Genomic DNA, 20,286 nt, shown 5'->3' with positions numbered 1-20,286 from the left:
TTACAGAGTTTAGCATAATGTCTCCAGCAGATATGTATTGAATATTAAATGAATGACCACATAACGTTTATCATGTTTCATGTTTAAGGGGAGGTGAACAATGAGAGACTATGGACTCTGAAAAACAATCTGAAGGGTTTGAAGAGGTGGGGGGGTGGGAGGTTGGGGGAACCAGGTGGTGGGTATTAGAGAGGGCACTGCATGGAGCACTGGGTGGGGTACAAAAACAATGAATACTGTTATGCTGAAAAAAAAATGATTAAAATTAAAAAAAAAGGAAAAAAAATAAAGCCAATTTTTAAATTAATTATCCTTCATACAAAATACCTAACCTAAGAGAACATTTAATAATTACTGTGAAGTTTTATATATAATATAATTTGTGATATATATGCTAACTCTTCTAGTGATACTTAACAAAAGCAAAAACAATGGTATCTACTGTTTACATACCACTTACCATGTATCTTGTAGGGTGCTAAGGACTTCTCATGGGTTATTACATTTCATCTTTACAACAGCCCTATGAGGGAGGTGCAGTTGTATCATTGCTTTACAGATGGATTAAGTAGTTGCACGGTCATATACCTAATATGTGACAAGTTTGAGCTCTAACTCAAATCTTCCCAACAGCAAGTCCCAAGTTCTGAAGTTTTCTGTTGCTTTCCGCAAAAGCTGAGATTCTATAAACTGGCTCTTACTATTACTAATAGATTATATATGTATGTATGTATCTGAACCCAATGAAACTACACACACACGCCTTTTAAGTTTTATTTATATTTCTTAGTTCAAGAATTACACAGTAGCCAACATTATTATATATTTACATGCTGAAACTGGCTGTAATAAGTTTAAATTCAAGAAAATAATTCTTATGTGCTACTCATTTATAATCCTCATTCGTTACTATCTCATGTATCCCAGAGATTTTAGTAGTCCTGTTTTTAGAAAGACATGAAAATAGATGCAATGATATTCACTTGTGTTTTGCATTTTCTAGCCATTGGAAAATGTGCATTATGTGCATATTAAGAAAGGCTACAAGGTAATTAGTAAGGCTGATAATCACTACATTGTGAAGAAACTAGAATATCATTTTTTATAAAAGGACAATTCAGAACTGTGCAGGGACAATATTCATAACAGAACTATTTAAACACCCATGCAAATAAAATTTTGAAAATGCTATGAATTTAAATCATTTGCAACTTTGTTTGAAATAATTATGCTTAAAGTGACCATGGTTGAACTCAAATTACTGAACCGAAAAGGAAGAGATACAAGCTGATGGAACTCTCAACTTGTTTCAGGTGGTATAAGGACACACACATGGGCATCAGATTAAGGGACATTTGACAGGAGAGAAGACAGTTGGTTTTGAAAGTTAAAAAACACAAAGTTTTGTCATCATTTTGGATCTATTTATGTTTATCACAAAATAACTTTTCAAAGCAAATTAAAATCTGATGTCAGAATTTTGCATATATCCACAGAAATGTGTTATTTTAATTTTCAAATAACTAATAGATTATTTAAGGATGTTGCTGCTTTTTTTTTTTTTTTTGATGATTTCTTTAGGGCAGTATCTTAATTCACGTTCTGTTGGCTCCTTACTAGTTTTTACAATGTTCCTAGTGTATTTGGAAAATATTTTTTAAACCTTTGGTGTAAAGCAGTCTTTTTTTTTTTTTTAAATTTTCTCCCATTTTTCCTTTTTTCTTTCCTTTTTTGTTTTTTAATAATTCTGGAGTCTTTGGTTAAAAGGAATAATACTATCTAAGGACAAAATGCTATTATTAAAAAAAAAGTCTGTGTGTATTATGTGTAATAAATTTCTGGAACAGGTATGAATAATAAGCACTTTTATTTCCTGTAGTGCCATCAATATAAACTTTTACTCTTTTAAAATTGAGATTTAAGTTACAACCTTTGGTTTCTTGAACTCTGACATATAAAAAACTCTACCAAGTTATCAATGATCACTTCTGCTTTTCCCATTTCCATTTCTAAGGCTATCTCTTGGTTGTTACATTGAATACATAAACACTACAGCATTTCCCATAAAGGGGATGAAAGTGGGAGCAAGTGAGCGGAAAGTGAGAGTATGTGTGTTTGAATGTGTGTGTGTGTGTGTGTGTGTGTGTGTACATGCATGCACGTGTACATGTGTGTGGCTGTGTGTGTGACAACAAATTGAAACCCTTCTGTCTGGGATCCCAAACCATTTATGCAAAAGGGTGTTTAAATTACTCTGCTGGGGCACTGCAGTAACTGTACTTAGTAAAAAATAAATAAAAATTAAGAAAAAATTAAACAATTATTTATATCTATTGACTAGTCATTTACAGCATGTTGAATTATTTACATAATATTATAACACATGAACTTAAGCCATAAACAGAATTAGCACGTTGCCTTACCATAAAATACAAATTAGAAGTTAAAAATATTTAAGAAATCTGTTTTAATATTTACACACGCTCAGTGAAAGTTATGGTTGCTCACATTACATGGACTCTGTACACTTAGCAAAATGGCATGATTGCTACAGTTAAGAGTATTTGCCCTAACCAACATGGTGGGGTTTAGTTATTTTTTTTTTTTTTACCTCCTTCAAGGAGGAATTTTTTTTAATCATTTTCTGTTTTCTTAAGACTTTGTTTTTAAATCACCAATAGACAATGTTATTTGTTTCCTTGAAAAAGAGAGCAAGTAGACAAGCAATGTGAGAACTAGTTAATTCCCGATGTTCTGAGGTACAGTACTATTGTAGTGTCAAACTGTGCAATGGTTCATAAGAACTGTAGGCATTGATCTGCTGATAGAGAAATGCTCAGGACCCTGTATTACTAGTTTCAATATGTTGATTTGTTGGCTGCCAATTAAAAATACTCATACACTGGTTTAATGAAGGAAATAAAACATATTAGCTTACTCCTTTTGTTTTCCAACATATGAATGCATATATATGTATGTATGTTTACATGGATCTATATATACACATATATACATGTAGATATGTTGTAAGACCTGTCTTTATTGATTGTTTTGCTGTTTTTGTTGTTGAGGATGAATTTAATCATAAAACTGGAACACAGTTACCTATCAAAAATGGAAATTGTGTTAGTTGCCAATTTAGTGCAGGTCTTGCTTAAAATGAACATGATTCATTTTCCCACTGCATTCCACTGAACTTTCTCTATGTGTTGTGCTTTTTTATAAGCTGACAGATTTTTGTGTTCCTAATGCTAGAATGTAAAGTCTTTTGGTTTATAAACCGTTTTTATTATTATTATTATTATTTTTACTTAGCACTGCTTTTGAAGACATGAGAAGAGAAAAGGTCTAGATGGCACTGCTTAAGTATTTTCCCCTGTTATTAAATTGCAGTAGAAAGAATTGTAACATTCCTTATGCAAACACATGATTATGTTGCATGAGTTTTCAATTCTGAAAATGCATTTCATACCTACTAGCAGTCATGTACAATATATATATACAGATTGAGATCAAAGGTTTCATTTAGACTGTGCATTTTAGAGTCAGAATTTGCCTATGAATTTCACAAAGATGAAAAACACCTTAATTGCTGGCTATCTGGCTGTTTCATAATCAAAAGAAAACTATATATATATATATGTATAAAGTGATAGTAATACCATATCAGAATTGCCAAAACACATTTTTGTGGTCCTTAAATTTAACCACTGGATATCAAGCTGACTGGTCTTCAAAGATTTATGAGATCTAGCACCCCTCCCCAACCCGCCCTCAATTTGGTGACTACAATCCAATTCAACAATAAAAATATAGTTAAAATTAAATTCTACATCTACTGATATCTCTGGGCAAGATGAATCAGTCGTTTCTACCTATGTGGTTATTGAATGCCAATATATGAATTTTGCTCTAGAGCATCTGTGTCAAGCTCCCATGTTTCTCCTTTTTCTGTTTTGTTTTGTTTTGTTGTCACTGTGAGCAGAAATGAATCCCTGGTCACATGCTTTTGAGGCTCATGTTGCAAAGTTTCTTGTCTCACTTTGATCTAGATTACTGTGGTGACTTCCCTGGACATTGAAATTTTGTTGTAACCATAAATGACAATATCAACGATTTTTATGGCTTTTATGATAATTGCAGATAAGAGCCCACTTCTAGACTTGGGCTCTGAGTTGTCTCTAGAAAAACCTTTCCAGAATGGAATTTGGAGTTGTGCACCTGAGTTATCAATATGCTCCTTCCTGATATATGTTACTCAAACTTTAACCCCTGGCAACAAGGGACAGGCACCTTTATTAGAGTGATGCCCCAAAATGATTGCCTAGGAGAAATCGTGTCCCTGGAGAAGCTTGAGGAATTTCTACTCTGAGCCCATGGGCAGAAACTTAGTTGGATTCTGCCCAAAGACCATACTCAGAGGTGTTCAAGTGTATAATCAAAAAATAAAGGCCAGAGTTCCCTTTGCTGGTGAAGGAAAAAAAAAAAAAAAAAAAACCTCCCATCTTAGAGAAAATTTAGAAAGCTGAATGCTAAACACTTTTTTACCCCCTCTCTCTGAAAATTGGAATAGGAGGGCATCAAAACTCCGTCATATTCCAAGCTGCTGAATTATCAGGGGGAAAAGACCATACATTTAATCCACAGGCAAATACTGGCCTTGGCTACTATGCACAATTAGGGATGTTACTTTGAAAAATAAGTGTTTTTTGTTTTTAAAATAGAAATAGCAAAGTCATCCTCCAAGAAAAAATTCAATCAAATCAAACTTTAAGGAGAAATTAGCGATTCACTATTTTCTCCAAGAAAAGCAAAGTATGAACCTCAAATTGATAGAAATAAAATATATTAGCTTATTCTCTTTCCTGTCTTACATATGAATGCATATGTCCAATTAGTATAGAAAGAATCACACTGACATAATTCAAAAATTGAATAAAAAACAATACATCATTCCTGCCTATCAGTTACATATTTTTCTATAATATCAACTGAGGCTCATAACATTCATCATGTTAATGTGGATTTGTTGTTATCCTATGCTACACTACTTTTCATATTTTCTTTCATTAGGTCAGTTGCAACATACACTATGTAAGTACCCTTAAAAAGTCAAACCCAACAAACCCACAAACTAACTACTTGTGCACATAATCCTTTAAGTATTGTTTGCTATGAAAAATACAAAGGTGAATTTCACTGCACATAAGGAAATGTAGTTCAATCAATCTCTTCAAAGCCTTACTTTGTCTGTCTCCTAAGAATATAATCAGGATTTCAGAAACAAGAAAAGCTGGAAAGGACCATTAATCCTTTAAAGAAATGAACAAATCCTTCTTTTGAAATACCCTATTAAATTCAGAAATAAACTTACAGGGAAATGTTGTAGAGACAGCTGACATTGTCTGAGAGGATCAACCTGTTTGCTAGCTTTGTCTGTGCTCTATGTTAGTGTATTTGAATGACTCGCAATCTAACCTACATCTAAGATACTTCTAATTTTGCTAACTTTTCTATTTTGTGGTTGTCTTTTGATTAGATAAACTATAAAAACTTCTTTAGATCTGCTATCAAAAGCTTGTGAAGTTGGGGGAAAAAGTCTCTCTCACTGGACCTTTTGCCATGTACAAAATATGTATAAACCAGATGCTGTGTGGGGCTGATAAGGGTCATGCTGCTCATTTGCTTTAATTTTGTTACAACAGTCACTTCTGTTTTCACTCTGCTCTGGATTATTAACTCTTATTTTAACCACCAAGGAAATAGCTTTTTAGAAACATTTCTTGGCCACCATGCATGATAATGTTCAGCAGTCCCATTTCTAACTGTCTCAATGGAAGACGTCAGTGTTGACTCCCTACACTCAAGCAGAGACTGGCCAAATTGGTTACCGAGTCTCTGTCTGCAGTCTCCGTATCCTGTTTGATCTATGTGAGAACCTTCTGGAATCTAGTGGGAATTATCTTCCCATGCCACCATTATCACTTTAATAAGACCAGGCATAGACCATCTTCAGTAAGCATGTTTGCATGGCATTGCAAATAATGTTTCATAAGCACGGTGCCATCTCAACAGCATGCCAACATTAGAAATGAAGATGGGGAGTATCTGGGTATGACCACTTCTCAGAAAAATGACTGACAATGCTACTGAGCTCTCTAAGAATATCTTCTAAATAATTGCCCTCTATATAGCCTGCACACTAAGCAGATAAAGTGGAACACTCAGACACAGTCTTGCCAACATGTGTACAAATCACTTGCATTTCAACTGGAAAACCACAAGGACCTAGTGTTTACTTAGCAGAAGCAACCCAAATGGTATGAAATGGACCACAGGATAGGCCAGCAACTAAGGTATTTTAGCATCACTTTTGTCCTGGATTGATGTGTTTTCCAAGTCCTACGTCAGGCTGTACAACTGGTTTGAGGAGGAATCTAGTCCTTGCTTCCCATGGGAGGCTATGTTTTAGTTCACATAATAAAGCCAATAGACGATGTTGAAGAAGGAAAAAACCACTGGGAAGAATATGCGGGACCACCGATCTATGGCATTCACATCAGTCAAGTCGGGGATGGTGATTTTCAGTTGGGAGGCGCGTCTCCGCAGGCGGCTTTTCTTCTGTGCCACATGTCGTTCCAGGGCATTTCGGCCAAAACTATGCCTGGGCAAGCCGGCTTTCCGGTACTGGATGCTGGTGGCATCATAGGCCAGCATTGTGCTCCTGGGGTCTCCAAGTCCCATCACAGCCTCAGATGTGGCCATTTCATTTTTTATCTCAAGAGTGCTCAGTAAGATGTTCTCATGTGGGTCCATCTGCAAGGAAGAAGAATCAGAAATGATGATCAAAATGGGAAGCCTTTATTGGTGCTAATTATAGAAGGCACTATATGTGGACTAGGTTGCATTTATCAGAGTGGCTAAGAGAACTGGTTTTGAGATTACATGATCTGAGTGGGATTACAAACAGATATGGCTCATCATTTGACAACCATCATGGCCCCCAAATCCGTGTGTCATTTAGAGCCATTTGAGATCACTGAGGATCATCAGGTTATGCTCTGAGATGAGAATATAGCTTGATCAAAGCTAAAGTCTCACAGTTTAACTATCTCATAGATATCTTCTAATGGGTTCCTAATGGGTATAATTTTGAGGCTCAAAAATCAGAGGTACTCTGACATTCACCATGCTAATGATCATCTTTCCAAAGACCTGCCAATTACCAAGTTGTTTCAAAGTGGTCATTCAAGAGATGAAGAAGGAAGAGGAGCATACTGGCTGGGTGTGTGGGTTTGGGAGCCAGGTGTCTGGGTGTAAATCTTGGTTCTGCCACTTACTACTTAAATGACAGTGGATGAATTCCTAATTTGAACAGTGGCTCCATCACTGTAAGCTACACAAGCTTCAGTTTCTCCATCTATTAAATGATATGACAGCGCAACCCTAGAGGATTTCTGTAATGACATCCTGATATCATAGACTGTTGCTAGTACCATTTTCATTGCTTCTACTTAGGGGCATACAGAGAAATAGAAGTCATGACACTATAAAAAATTTACAGTTCTGATATGAATATATACAAAATTAAACTGTGCTAGGTATGAAATAGTAGTAAGGGATTAATTACTGAATTGTGCTCATAATAATAGCTTAATTACAGATGAATTCATGATAAAACCAGAACTAAAAACAGTAGATAACAGTTGCTATATATGCCAGAGACATTTTCAGGTAACTTCATTTGATTATGATTCTTAATACCCACAGTTAATACCCACAGATACCACCTTAAATTTGCTATGTCAATATAAAGAGGGTAAAAGAAGAGTTTTGACAATAGCAATTCACGCATCATGTGATGTGCCAAAATGCAATAACACTCAGAACAACAAGGAACTTGAAAATTAACAGCTGGGCAAATTGTGTCTGGACGAGGGCTGAGTGGGGTGAGGGATTGACTTGAGAGGGGAGGGAGGGAGGCAGGTTTCAAGAAGAAGAGAGTCAGTCCAAAGCTGGTTATACCGAGAGGAATTCTGGGCCTAGGGAGTAGAATTAAGGTGGCCAGTAGATAGGGTGACCCTTTTCTCTCTCGGGTGATTTCTACTTGGCTAAGCTAAAAGAAAAGAATGAACACTGACATCGTGATACCGAAATATTAAATGACCATGTAAAGTTTTTTTTTTGTTTGTTTTTGTTTTGTTTTGTTTTGTAAAGAAGGAGAGATTTGTGTGTCTTATTTTTAAGAGTTCTCAACTGCTATAGATACTAAAACCTAGATGCAACACATTATTATTAATAACAGAGTACATTTATTTTGGTGGAGAATCAGGATATGCCAATTGCCAGTGAAATTTCTGAAATATAAAATAAAAGAAAAATGGTCAATAGTAGATAATGATGATATATGGAAGCAAGGGATATAACCAAACTTAACTGGAAGATAAAATGTTCTGTGCTTCATGAATTATGCAGAAGATAAAAGTAAGCCTGCTAAGATTATAGACTAACAATTAACTTTCAAATGTGGTTTAATGACCCCGTATTATAAATTAAAATCTAAAATCTCTTGAGAAATAAAAGCTATAAAATACACTAGAACCTAGTAATTGACCAATTAATCTCTGTCCACTGATTAGACATTCAGTATGTTTGGTTTATGGTAGTATTTTGCTTAGTGGACATATAACTTTCTAAGATTTGTAAATGAAACCCAATAAATGTTGAAACACTTCTGTCAAGGAAGGGCCAGGTAATGGCTTTAGTGATGGATCCAATGGCCCCAGGGAAGAAAGCAAATATTCAAAGGCATGTACCAGGTACCAGGGTTTTGTGGAAACTCTTGCTGAAGGCTCACAACCATCTTTTGAAAAGGAATTCTTTCCTAGGTCATCAGTGAAGGTGTTCACCAAATTTCACAAACTCACATATTTACTAAATGATAGAGGTGAAACCCAAACCTTGATCATTAGAGTGCACAGCATGGAGGAGAGAAGTAGGACTTCACAGCCCTCAAGGAAAGTGAAGCTGATGGACGAGGGGTACCTAGCACCCTCATTATTTCAGACTGGGTGCTTATTTTCTGTTCTCCTCTGGGTTGTTAACTCTTATTTTTACTACCTGGAAAATAACTGAGTAGCAAAATTTCTTTGGCCACTATGCATGACAATGTTCAGGAGTCTCCCTGTCTTTAAGCACCAGGATATTTGCTTTTCTATTGAGTTATCATATTGAGAATAGTTATGATTATCTATCAGACTTGGCTGAGGTAAAAATACAAGTCAATAATAATAAGCATTATAAAAGTAACAGGAGCATGGCAACCCTTCTGGGTCCCCTCCCTCTTTGGGAGTTTTATACTATCACCTTACTATCACTCAATAAACTGCTTTGCTGTCTACATAAATAAATAAATAAATAAATAAATAACAGGAGCAGTGGACTCTTATTATGGAAACTTTGTTCTAAGTTGGATAATTCAACTGATTTCAGTGGGTTTCTGTTTTGTTATCTATGAAATTCAAGATTTGTTAGATTATTCTTGAAGCTTTATCTATTATTTACTTATTTATATTTTTATAAAGATTTTTATTCATTTATTTGAGAGAGAGCACACGCAGGGGACATGGCAGGCAGACGGAGAGGGAGAAGTAGACTCCCCACTGAACAAGCAGCCCGATGTGGGTCTCGATCCTAGGACCCTGGGATCATGACCTGAGCCAAAGGCAGATGTTCAACTGACTGAGCCACTGATGTGTGCCTATAATCTATTTTTTAATAAAAAATTCAAAGAAATATATCTATGGACCTCTAGTGTGTGTCTGGCACTGTGCCAATATCATCACAGTGGTGAAGAAGATGGCATTTCTGCTGGTCTGGCTGCTGGTCCAATAACGGTCTCCAGAAAGAATACTTAACTTGGAGTCAGAAGATTGGAATTCTGGCTGTTCTGTTTGTTATTTTTGACCTTGGAAAAGTGATTCATTCGTTCATTCATTCATTCATTCATTCAGATTTTATTTATTTATTTGAGAGAGAGAAAGAAAGACAGAGTGGAGAAGGAGCAGAGGGGGAGGGAGAGGGACAAGCCAACTCCAGGCTAAGGGTGGAGCCCAATGCAGGGCTCAATCCCCAGAGCCTGAGATCATCACTTGAACCGAAACCAAGAGTCAGAGGCTTAACTGACTGAGCTACCCAGGTGACCCAGAAAAGTGATTTAATCCCTTGAAGCTAGTTTTCTTCAACTGTGAGAATAGAGTTTTGAGAGATTAACTGAGATAGGTATGTGGGAAGGACTTGGGAAACAGAAGTACCAGGCAAGCAGACTGTCATGACAGGCTACAAATTCAGGGGATATACAGATGCTAGTGGGCTGGGAAAATAGATTAAGTAGCTATGCCTAAAAAAACAGTAAGGATATTGCTCTTGCGGTGTGTGTGGAGTAGATACAGATGATGAGCTTTCTGTAGGTGAGCATCATCATCTCAGCACTGCTGGAGATCTGCTCAGGCTGAAGTGGGGGAGGGGTAGAGGTGAGGGGGTGGATTGGACCTGTGCATTAGGTTATAAGGTGCTGGTCCTCAAAGTTGTGCTACATTAGGATACTTCAACCTCAAAATCTGACTGCCTGGATAGTCTCAGTTAAGGTCACTAATAGTCAAGGAATACATGAACTTGAATTAAAAAACAAAATAATGCTTTTCCAGAAAACTCTCAGCCTTGACCATGGGGCTGTAAAGTGGAGAGATATATTTCTAATTTATTTCCCAATTAACAGGAACATAGAGGAGGCAGCTCAAGCAGGTTGTAGTTTATTAGATTGTACCTCAGAGTTAAGCCCTGAGACACTGCTCTGATTACCCCACCTTGTCCTTCTCTGAAAGACAAGTTTTTCTCACCATTTTCTCATGTCCTATCTAAAGCCTTCCAGGTAATGCCGACCTTTTTACTTGTCTCCTCAGAAATGAGCTGCCTCCCTTCCCTGGCACCACACCATAGCATCCATTTCCCCAACTTGCCTCGGAATCACCAGTTCTGAGGACTTCTTTTTTTTTTTTTTTTAGGTACACAATCATGGCCTAATTAACACCTGGAACTGTGTAAGTTTTCTACTAAAAGGGAAGATACAGTACAGTGTTTCCAAGTTCTAATTCTGGACTCAGACAACCCAGGGTTTGATTCTGGGTCGAACTGTTCACTAGCTTTGAAACCATAGGCAGATCATTCAACTTCTTTGAGTTCATTTTTCTTATAGGTAAAGTGGGGGAAAATGCCAACATCCGTCTCCTGGAGTTGTTTGAGAGGACTAAATAAGACAGCCCATGCAAAACACTTAGGACGCTTTGTACGAACTAAACACTCAAAAACTCATGACTGATCTTGCTTTTAAAAAGCAATCAATATTCATTAAATGAATACATTTGATCTTCCACTGCCATTCTTGTTTTTAATGCCATGGAATGTATGAGCAAACCAGAGCTTTGAATTCATCAGATTATTTAATTTTGCTTTGATTAGTGGCTTCTGTAAAGGGCTGAGAACAATGCTTAGTACAAAGTAAACACTAAACATGTTTTTGTTATAATGCATAATACATTTATTAAATATAATAAATAAGTCTAGGCTGAGTTACTTCTGAATGTTGAGGTGAGATGAATAGCAGCTGCCTTTCATTTCATAGGTGGAGAGGGGGCACAAGTCTTCATGGATTCACAGATCCACCAGCATCCTCCTGAACACCAAGGAAAACAGCCCTGAGGCCAGGGCCAGAGGGAGCTGTCTCCATTGCTGGTGTGGCAGAGCAGGTAAAGGGTCTGGCTTGTCTTTCCTCATGGCCCTTCAACATTCCACCATAATGCTCATCATTAGGATCATCTGTTTAATATTTGTCTGCCCCACCAGACTACACTTCTTGATAAAGGCAGAGACAAGGTCTGTCTCTTTCATCGTTGTATCCCCGAGCACTTGGCATGGTGCCTGGTACATAGTATGCTCAATAAATAATGCTGACTGAATGAAATTAATTTTGTAACCCTTAGTAACTCAATTCCTCTGTGAGTCATAAATAAGGTGGATTTTGGGGGGCCTGGGTGTCTCACTTGGTTAAGGGTCCGACACTTGGTTTCAGCTCATGTCATGATCTCAGGGTCCTGAGATCAAGCCCCACATGGGGCTCCGTGGTTCTCAACTCCGGCTTTGCTTGAGATTTCTTTCCCCCTCCTTCCCACCCCCTGCCAGCCCGCTTTTCCCCCTATTTCTGGGCACGCACACTTGCTCTATCACTGGCTCGTTCTAAAATGAATGAATGAATGAATGAATAAATAAATAAAATCTTCTTAAAAAGATTTAATTTTGTAATACCAGTCTGAAGATTGGAACTGCCTGAGACTACCTCTCGAATTCCTTTTTTGCTCTAAGGTTTTGCTCTTGATTTATATAGGTCTCTTGCTGGAGTGTCATGTTCAGGTACCAGAAATCTGGAAACAGATTTCCCACAGTGCCCTGGCCATTTACATGATGGATGCCTCGTTCTTACCCCAGAGAAGGGAGCTTAGTGAGTAGCCACTTGAAGCCAGGACTAATCATATCACATATTGACCTCTCAGTTATCCCAGTGGCCCTGTGGGCCAGGTACTGATCTCATATTCAGAAAATAAAGCACAGAGAAGTTAAGAAACCTAACATACGTTCACACAGTGAATTGGAGCAAGAATTAGAACCTGGTCTTTTTGGCGGCCCCTGGGTGGCTCAGCTGGTTAGGTGTCTGCCTTCGGCTTGGGCCATGATCTCAGGGTCCTGGCATCGAGCCCTGCATCAGGCTCCCTGCTCAGAAGTGAGTTGTTTCTTCCTCTCCCTCTGTGCCTCTTTCTGCTTGTGCTTGTTTGCTCTCTATCAAATAAACACAATCTTCAAAAGAAAAAAAAAATCTTGTCTTTTTTACTGTGTTGTGCTGAGGTACAGCAGTAGCCCCCAAACCCGTCTGTGTACTCTACAGCTCATCAAAGAGGGCCTTCTCAGTGCATGATAGGGGCAAGTCATCTGAAGGCCTGCAAAATTTTCCTTAGTGAGGAATAAATAAGAGTGTCTGTATTTACATATGTCACAAAGATGACAGCTGTTGTAAAATCTTGTTAACTGCAATGCTTTCACCTAAGTAGAGTAGACATCTGTAGTCTGACTATTCATCAGCCCTCCCAGTGACAATTTCTATCTAGGAACCACCACTCTCAGTATCTCTTTGGTTTGGTGGATGGTATAGTCTGTTTCAGTGGTTTCCAAACTTGAACATGCATCAGAATCCCTTGGAAACCCCATTAAAACATAACGGTCTCTGGGCCCCACTCCCAGAGTTCCTGTGTTAGTATGTCTGGAATAAGGCTCGACAATCTGCATTTCTAACAAGCTCCCAGGTGATGCCAGGTTGTGGGGCGGAATTCACAGTTGGAAAACTATCAGTCTATTGGAAGCAGCAGAAGGGCATGACTTTAAATAAAGAAGAAGCAGAGGCCTTGAGAAGTGAAGAAAAAGCTGAAGTTCTGACCACAGTCTACACCACCACGTTGAAAAGCAGCTTTCATAGAGAGCATATGTGACCTCCATTTATTATTTTCTGGAGGTAGGCCCTGTAGTAAGGGCTTTACACTTATTACATTTTTTTGTAATAAGTGTAATAAGTAAAGGCTTTACACTTAATATTACAATTGTAATATTTCACTTTGGACAATAACCCTATGAGAAAGTTATTTCTGATATTCTCATTTTGAAAATTTTCAAATGAAAGAATCCAAAATTCTCATTTTGGATGATTAGTGATCTGCCCAGAGTTGATATGGAATGTATTAGCACTTCTTCTATTTGTTCCAAGGTTCCTACTTCTAATGATCAAACAATACAATTGCATATCTTGAGACTTTCTTCAATGCCATCTTGAAATGCCATCTCTGTATTGGGGTGTATTTAGGTGCAGACATTCCAGAAAATGGAAAGAATAGCAATTGCCATGTGATTTAGCTCATCTTTGAAACTGGGTCTCCACACGAACCTTTCCAGGCTTGCCCAGGTGGATTTCCTAATTGCCTTTTTCTTCACTTGACCAGTGAGACACAGGAGAAAACACTAAACTCTTTTTTTCTGATTAGGATATTAACAAGACCTAGCTTCCCTTACCAGAAAGATCATGTAGCAATCTCTACTGCTCTGGAAAACATAATAAAATATTTATCAAATTTTCATGTCTTGGCATTTTTATTTACTCAAGCTGTGAGAAATTTGTTGGTAGCAGTTAAAACAAGAGAGAGAAGGAAGCAAAAGTAAATGAAGGGAAAGAAAAGGAAAAGAGACTAGTGAATAAACTGTCATTCTCTGCAGATAAATTGCTTTAGCAAGAGCTATGCCAAGGCCTTGTTTTAGTCCAAGAATCTATACTGTTTGCTTTCTCTTCTTGAACTTTAACTCACAAGTGCCCCTTCCTGACCACAAGGGTTTTTGGAGAGACGCTATTAATCAGGCCAGTGTGAATAAAGTCTCCTGTTTTCCATTCAACAATCCCTCTGAAAATTGTGCCTTACCTGGAGTTATTTTGCTTATCAATCAAGAAGGAAATGCTGAAATTTTGGGAAACAGACTGATTTATTTACTCCAGCATTCCAGAGCCTCCTGTGAATGATCCTCTGTGAATAAGGCAGTTTGCACACTGATTGATTCAGTCATTCTATTGGGCAGAAGGATGGACTTCTCTGCTGACTTATTTCCCAGACTGACCACTGTGCTGATGGTTCAAACAAGGGTAAATTCATGTTAAACGTTGGGATTCAGAGGTTTTCTCTTCCTTCTTTCCATTTCTCATCCCAACATTTTTTTTTTCCCCATAAAGGAACAGAACATGCTTTGGTTAACAGAGTTCAGTTTTGCTTTAAAGGTATCACATTAAACAATGAGGAGCAGACGTTATTTTTATATAATTTGTGAATTCCAGTTATAGTTTCAGGTTTCTTGCTCCCTTTTCGGCACCTTTCCCATTGACAGATGTGTCCTCTGGAAGAATGTCCTTGTCCTATAATCTTATACAGAAAAACAAATCACATCCTTCGGTGGCCCAGCAGCATTGCACACTTATCTTGGGAAGTGAGAACGGGTCTCTTTTAAATCCCGGTTCACCACTCCTATCATCAAGAGAAGAGTGAGAAATTGCAAAACTCCAAGAAATCCTAGCTCTGCAATTTCCAATTGCTGTGACTAGTTGGATAGGAGATCTTGTTTTATCTTCCATGAAGTGACACTGTGACCCGAGTAACTTGAAATGCTAAGGCAATGAACTGTTAACCCTCTGGGAATATCCAAAGTACTCTTTTCAAAGGAAAAACACTCAGAAACCACCTAACTAACATGCATTTGGTATTCTAAGAGGTAAAAGAAAGTTCACCCAACTAGAATATGAAGTGGAGAATCTAAGAGGGCAAGAAAAGGCTAATATCTTTGTTGATCCCTCCATCAAAATAAATGGAGAAATAGTAACCAAATCTGGAGTTTAGATCTGGAACAGAAATATTGGAAAATACTGATGCACTAACTACCCAGGTAGTTGCAGGAAGGTGGTCATTTTTAAATAAAAACTGTAAGAAAAAAAAAAAAGGACCGAGATTTCTACTCTTTTTTTATTCCTTTATGCTATTGTGAAGTGTTTGAAATCTTACAGCCACATTATGAGGATAAAGTTAGTCCTATTAGCACTTCATAAACAACCCTTCCTGTCAAAATCCAGAAGTTCATAAGCAGCTTAAAGTTTATTAAGTGTAAAGCAATCATTTAAATTTATGTTTGCAGATTCAAATCCTGTACTTTACTATTTTCACATGAGGAGAAATACTTACGGAAAGGATATGGGTAGGTCTAGTTATTGCTGTTTAGTTTTCCAATTTTTAATTTTTCATAAGTAGATCATGGGAGTGCATATCTCAAGGTTTACTTAGTCAGCTGATTCCCTGTTAAGGAAATCCTACTATGTGGTCATCACAATGTGGTAAGATTCTGCTCCAGACACACACACACACACACACATCCATCTGGCCAGTTGGGTGAATCATGTGAGCTCAGTGAGGTTTTAAGTTATTCCTTCAAATGATAATGAAGTCTTTAGATGAAATAATAAGGATATCTCAGGAACAGAAAGAGAAGAATATGATGTTTCTCTGAAAAGGACCCCAGAGGATAAGGCTTTTATAAAACTTGTGATTAATACAGGATCATGAGTAAGAAGACCTCCAGCAAGCATGGGCCACCAAGTGAACTGAGGCTCCTGCTCTTTCTGGTCCTTCTCATATATCCCTTTCAACACCCACAAGCAGACTGGAAAGAACACTGACTTCAGTGATGAGAGCCAGTTCTAATCCTTGCTTGCTCTGGGCCTCAGTGTTCTTTCTTGCTTTAGAAAGTCTAGGTGGACTTAGGACAGCCTTGCTAACCCCTTCCACCAGGTTAAATCCTCTATTACCAACTGAGCCCTCCTTCCCAGCACCCCCCCCCCCATGATAGTAAACATGTAAGCAGAGATTGTATCTTATTACTTACATATTCCCAATGCTGACCACTATACTTGATACAAAATATTCAAAATAAAACTTGCTAAATGGAATTACTAGAGGGTTAGATTAAGTCTAGCATCATACATTCAAATCTGGCTAGGGAGATCATACAAAGGTGTGAAGCAGGTGTAATCGAGAATAGGAATAAGTTGGCCCTGTAGTAAATGAAACTAAAAAATACAGGCCTGCCTGAAGGACATTTAAATCCAAATTTTTAAGCATCACTATAATGGTCAAAATCACATCTAAGGGTTCAGCCTGTGGTCTGCTATATCAGTCATTGTAGGTATCATTTATACAAACGTTGTCTTTCAGTTCCATTTAATCTATAATTATGAACGGCTTTATTGCCTTTTCAAAAAAACTCATGGCATAACATAGGAAAAATACATAGGGAAAAATCTGCCTAGCAAAAATCCTGTAGGTCTGGAGCTTCCTCCAAAACTGTGGTCTAATTGGACATAATAGAAAAACAAAAACAAAAACTGTGATCTAGACACAATGTTAGCTAGTATTATATTTATTTTCCTAACTGTGTAGGGCCTTGTGGTGAAAAATTCTGCAGTATCTCTCTGTTCTTGAACTTCCTAGGTAGCCTTCTTAGTTTTTTGTGGCTTAATCTCTTCCAGGCCTTTTACTTTCACAGAATCAAATTTATTTTTCTTGGAAAATGATTCCTTTCTATATATGTGTTAATTTATGTGGAATTTATTAAGAATGATATGTAAATGACAGAGCTCATGTATTTCTTAAAAAAATATTTGGATTGAGATTGAAGGATGAATGCTAAATTTAGGGGAAATGAGACTACATTTAAATTGCTACATTAAATAATAAAGTAAAATTAATAAAATATATAATGAATTGGCTAATTTCTTTTGGAAGGCTGATAGAATTCTCTCTGGGTTCCTCTTCTCAATTTAATAAATAAAGCTACTGTTTCAACTAAAGTTGAAAGTCAGGAGTTGTTTTAATCATATGGAAAAAATATAAAAGATTGGAATCATACTCAAATTCCCTAAAGCTGGAAGAAGTGAAGGAAACTGTATTCATAATCTATTTAATTTTAATGGACATTTCTTCCATCCAAAGGAGGGACTTGCTTTGTATTACTGTACATCTTTAGGATGTGTGGAATGGAGCCAGGTTTAAAATGAGCTTATATAAACTCTGAGTCTTATTTAGATAAATTTTGAGGTAGATGTGAGAATTTGCCCATCCAGTCCTGATAATTCAAAGATTTTAACACCTGGAAACTCAGGTCCTGAGAGGTAAAGGTTTGTTCCAGTTCAATTTCCATCTGAATAATTAACTCCAGTCCCAGGCTGGAGCGAAACAATTGATCTAATCTTTTTATTAGCTGGTTCATACAACTCAAAGCATTCTGGGTGATGACTTGCTAAAGATTTTTATACATACCATGTAACCAGTAATTCACAATTTCCCAATCCATTTTTAACTAATACCATAGAGAGCATTTGTTTTGGTTTCTTTCCACAAGCTGCAAACATGCCAGTCAAGTGTTTCTAATGCACAGGCATAGGGAGAGGGAGAAAAATGGATAAACTTTACCAAAAGAGGAGCTACATTTTCCCTCTGGGGTTTCCACATGTTGTCAAGGGTGATAACAGTGGATGTTCTTAAGAGGGAAGAGGGGTGGCTTTTCTAGCTTCCAAAGCCCAGAACGGTGAATAAAATATAAATAAAAATTTAAAAAAAATATATAAATAAAAATTTAAAAAATTGTGGCAATCGATCAGGTCAAATTTCAAGACTCACTGGCAGGTTATATTTGACTTAAAGATTGTGGTCCATAATTACCCCAGGTCGTTGGAAGACCCATGGTTTTCTCTTGCTACTAGGTTTTGAAACCCAGCCTTGTCCCATAAGGAGGAGTTTAGGCATACAGAACCACACATTGCTTTTTCACTTCTGTGTCAGAGGGAAATTACCATCTGCTTCTATCTGTCATCTAGAAGCAAAGAAGTCGAGTTTTAGTTTCTATCCTCATCAAGGCATGAGTGTTTTAATGCAGTCAAAAATCTGAGAGTTCCCTCCCCCTCTAAGATATTGACTCAGAAAAGAGAATTAGCCTATTCGAATCAAATAAACAAAAACAGACAAACCATCTAGACTATCAGCAGCTCCACTTCCATATATTACAGACACTTTCTCCTTCCAAAGAACGTTACCCACTGTCTCCTATTGTTTTTCATTTAACTTGGCGAAGAGCCAAAAAGCTGACCTAATGGAGACCAGATAGGCAGGATTCCAGTGAACACAGAGCAAAAGGGTAACAGAAAGAAGCAGCATATTCATCTCCACAGAGATGCCAGGAACACAGCCAGGGACCTTTTCTTCTATGGATTTAGAGTTTCATTTGGTTCTTGAATGGCAGGGGGCATGAAAGTGGTGCTGAAGTGGGTCTCTTGAACAGAGGTGGGCTGGAGGGGGAGAGAGCATGAGTTCACACTGACTACCAGATCCTCTGAGTGGGAACTGAGACACATTTTTAGCACTGAACAGCACTGGATCTAGTAACTGTGCTTAAAAAAAGGCACCAGTGAAAAGTGACTCAGCAGTAATAAAAAAGTGGCGTAGTCCCCATAACTTAGAGTGTGTACTTATAAGCGTGTACCCACTGTATACAGCAAGAGCAAAATAACTGATGCTAAGGGAAGTATGATTACAGAACAAATGCCTTCATAACAAATACGAATGGCAAATATATAATTACAACAAAAGCATTTATAAGCTCCACACAGTTTCTTAATAGGACCGTGGACTTTCTAATGTTTATGTCATCAGATAATAGAGAGTAGGGGATCCGTACTCATCCTTTCTTACTTGTATGTAGTTTGTATCTTTCACAGCTTAGTTCAAAAATGTTCCTTCCATTGTGGAGTCCTTCTTGACCATATCCCACTCTGTCAGGTCCTCTGATACATGCTCTCACAGCAATGAAGATGCTTCCCTCACTGTCTTGGTTTTTGCTTATGTATTATTTCCATAGATGCTTGTTGGAAGTGTATCCTCCCTTTAAGAAGCGGTCATTGTGAGGGCAAGGAGCATGTCGGATAGGGATGCAAGAAGTATCCGTTGAATTCGCAGGTAATACTTGTAGTCAATGTTTAGTGGGCCCGTATCCTGTATTCCAGGTAGTTAAAAGAACTCTACAGGGATTGTGGCATGTATTCCTTGCCATACTCCTTTAGGGTAGCATCTCTTATTAACAACTCTCGGGGGGTGGGGTTATGGACATTGGGGAGGGTATGGGCTGTGGTGAGTGCTGTGAAGTGTGTAAACCTGGCGATTCAAAGACCTGTACCCCTGGGGATAAAAATACATTATATGTTTATAAAAAAATTTAAAAAATTAAAAAAAAAACAAACTCTCATTTCATAGATAGGCCCGCTGAGACTAAAAAGTTAAGTCACTTGCAGAAAGTAAGGCAATGAGTAAATAAGGGATCTGAAATTTGAACCCAGACAGTCCTATTTCTGAGTCACCACACTGAAGATGGAGGGTACACTAGGATTGATATGTCCCCTTGAGAGAGTAAAATTCCCTCTTGTTTTGAGGGGAGACATTTAGGAACATAAGCATTCACTGTGCAGCTGAAGGAACGGTCACCAGAATGGGGAAGGGACAGTGGGCAAACAAGAGATGATGGTCTGAGTCCAGAAGTTGGGGGGAGGAATAAATG

At 37.6% G+C, this 20,286-nt stretch overlaps 1 protein-coding gene across 1 annotated transcript in view; it reads right to left on the bottom strand.

The window, feature by feature from the left end:
* Positions 1-6,468: 6,468 nt before the first annotated feature.
* Positions 6,469-20,286, bottom strand: part of LOC111141129 (gamma-aminobutyric acid type A receptor beta2 subunit) — a 238,055-nt gene continuing 224,237 nt past the window's right edge. The window contains 1 exon segment of the mRNA XM_022493475.1: positions 6,469-6,816. Coding sequence (XP_022349183.1) covers positions 6,469-6,816 — 348 coding nt within the window.

This window comes from Enhydra lutris, unplaced genomic scaffold (assembly GCF_002288905.1).
Source record: "Enhydra lutris kenyoni isolate GAN:26980312 unplaced genomic scaffold, ASM228890v2 scaffoldscaffold5, whole genome shotgun sequence".
Classification (NCBI taxonomy): Eukaryota; Metazoa; Chordata; class Mammalia; order Carnivora; family Mustelidae; genus Enhydra; species Enhydra lutris.
Note: the sequence above shows the minus strand (reverse complement) of the source record. Positions and strands in the feature narration are given on the sequence as shown.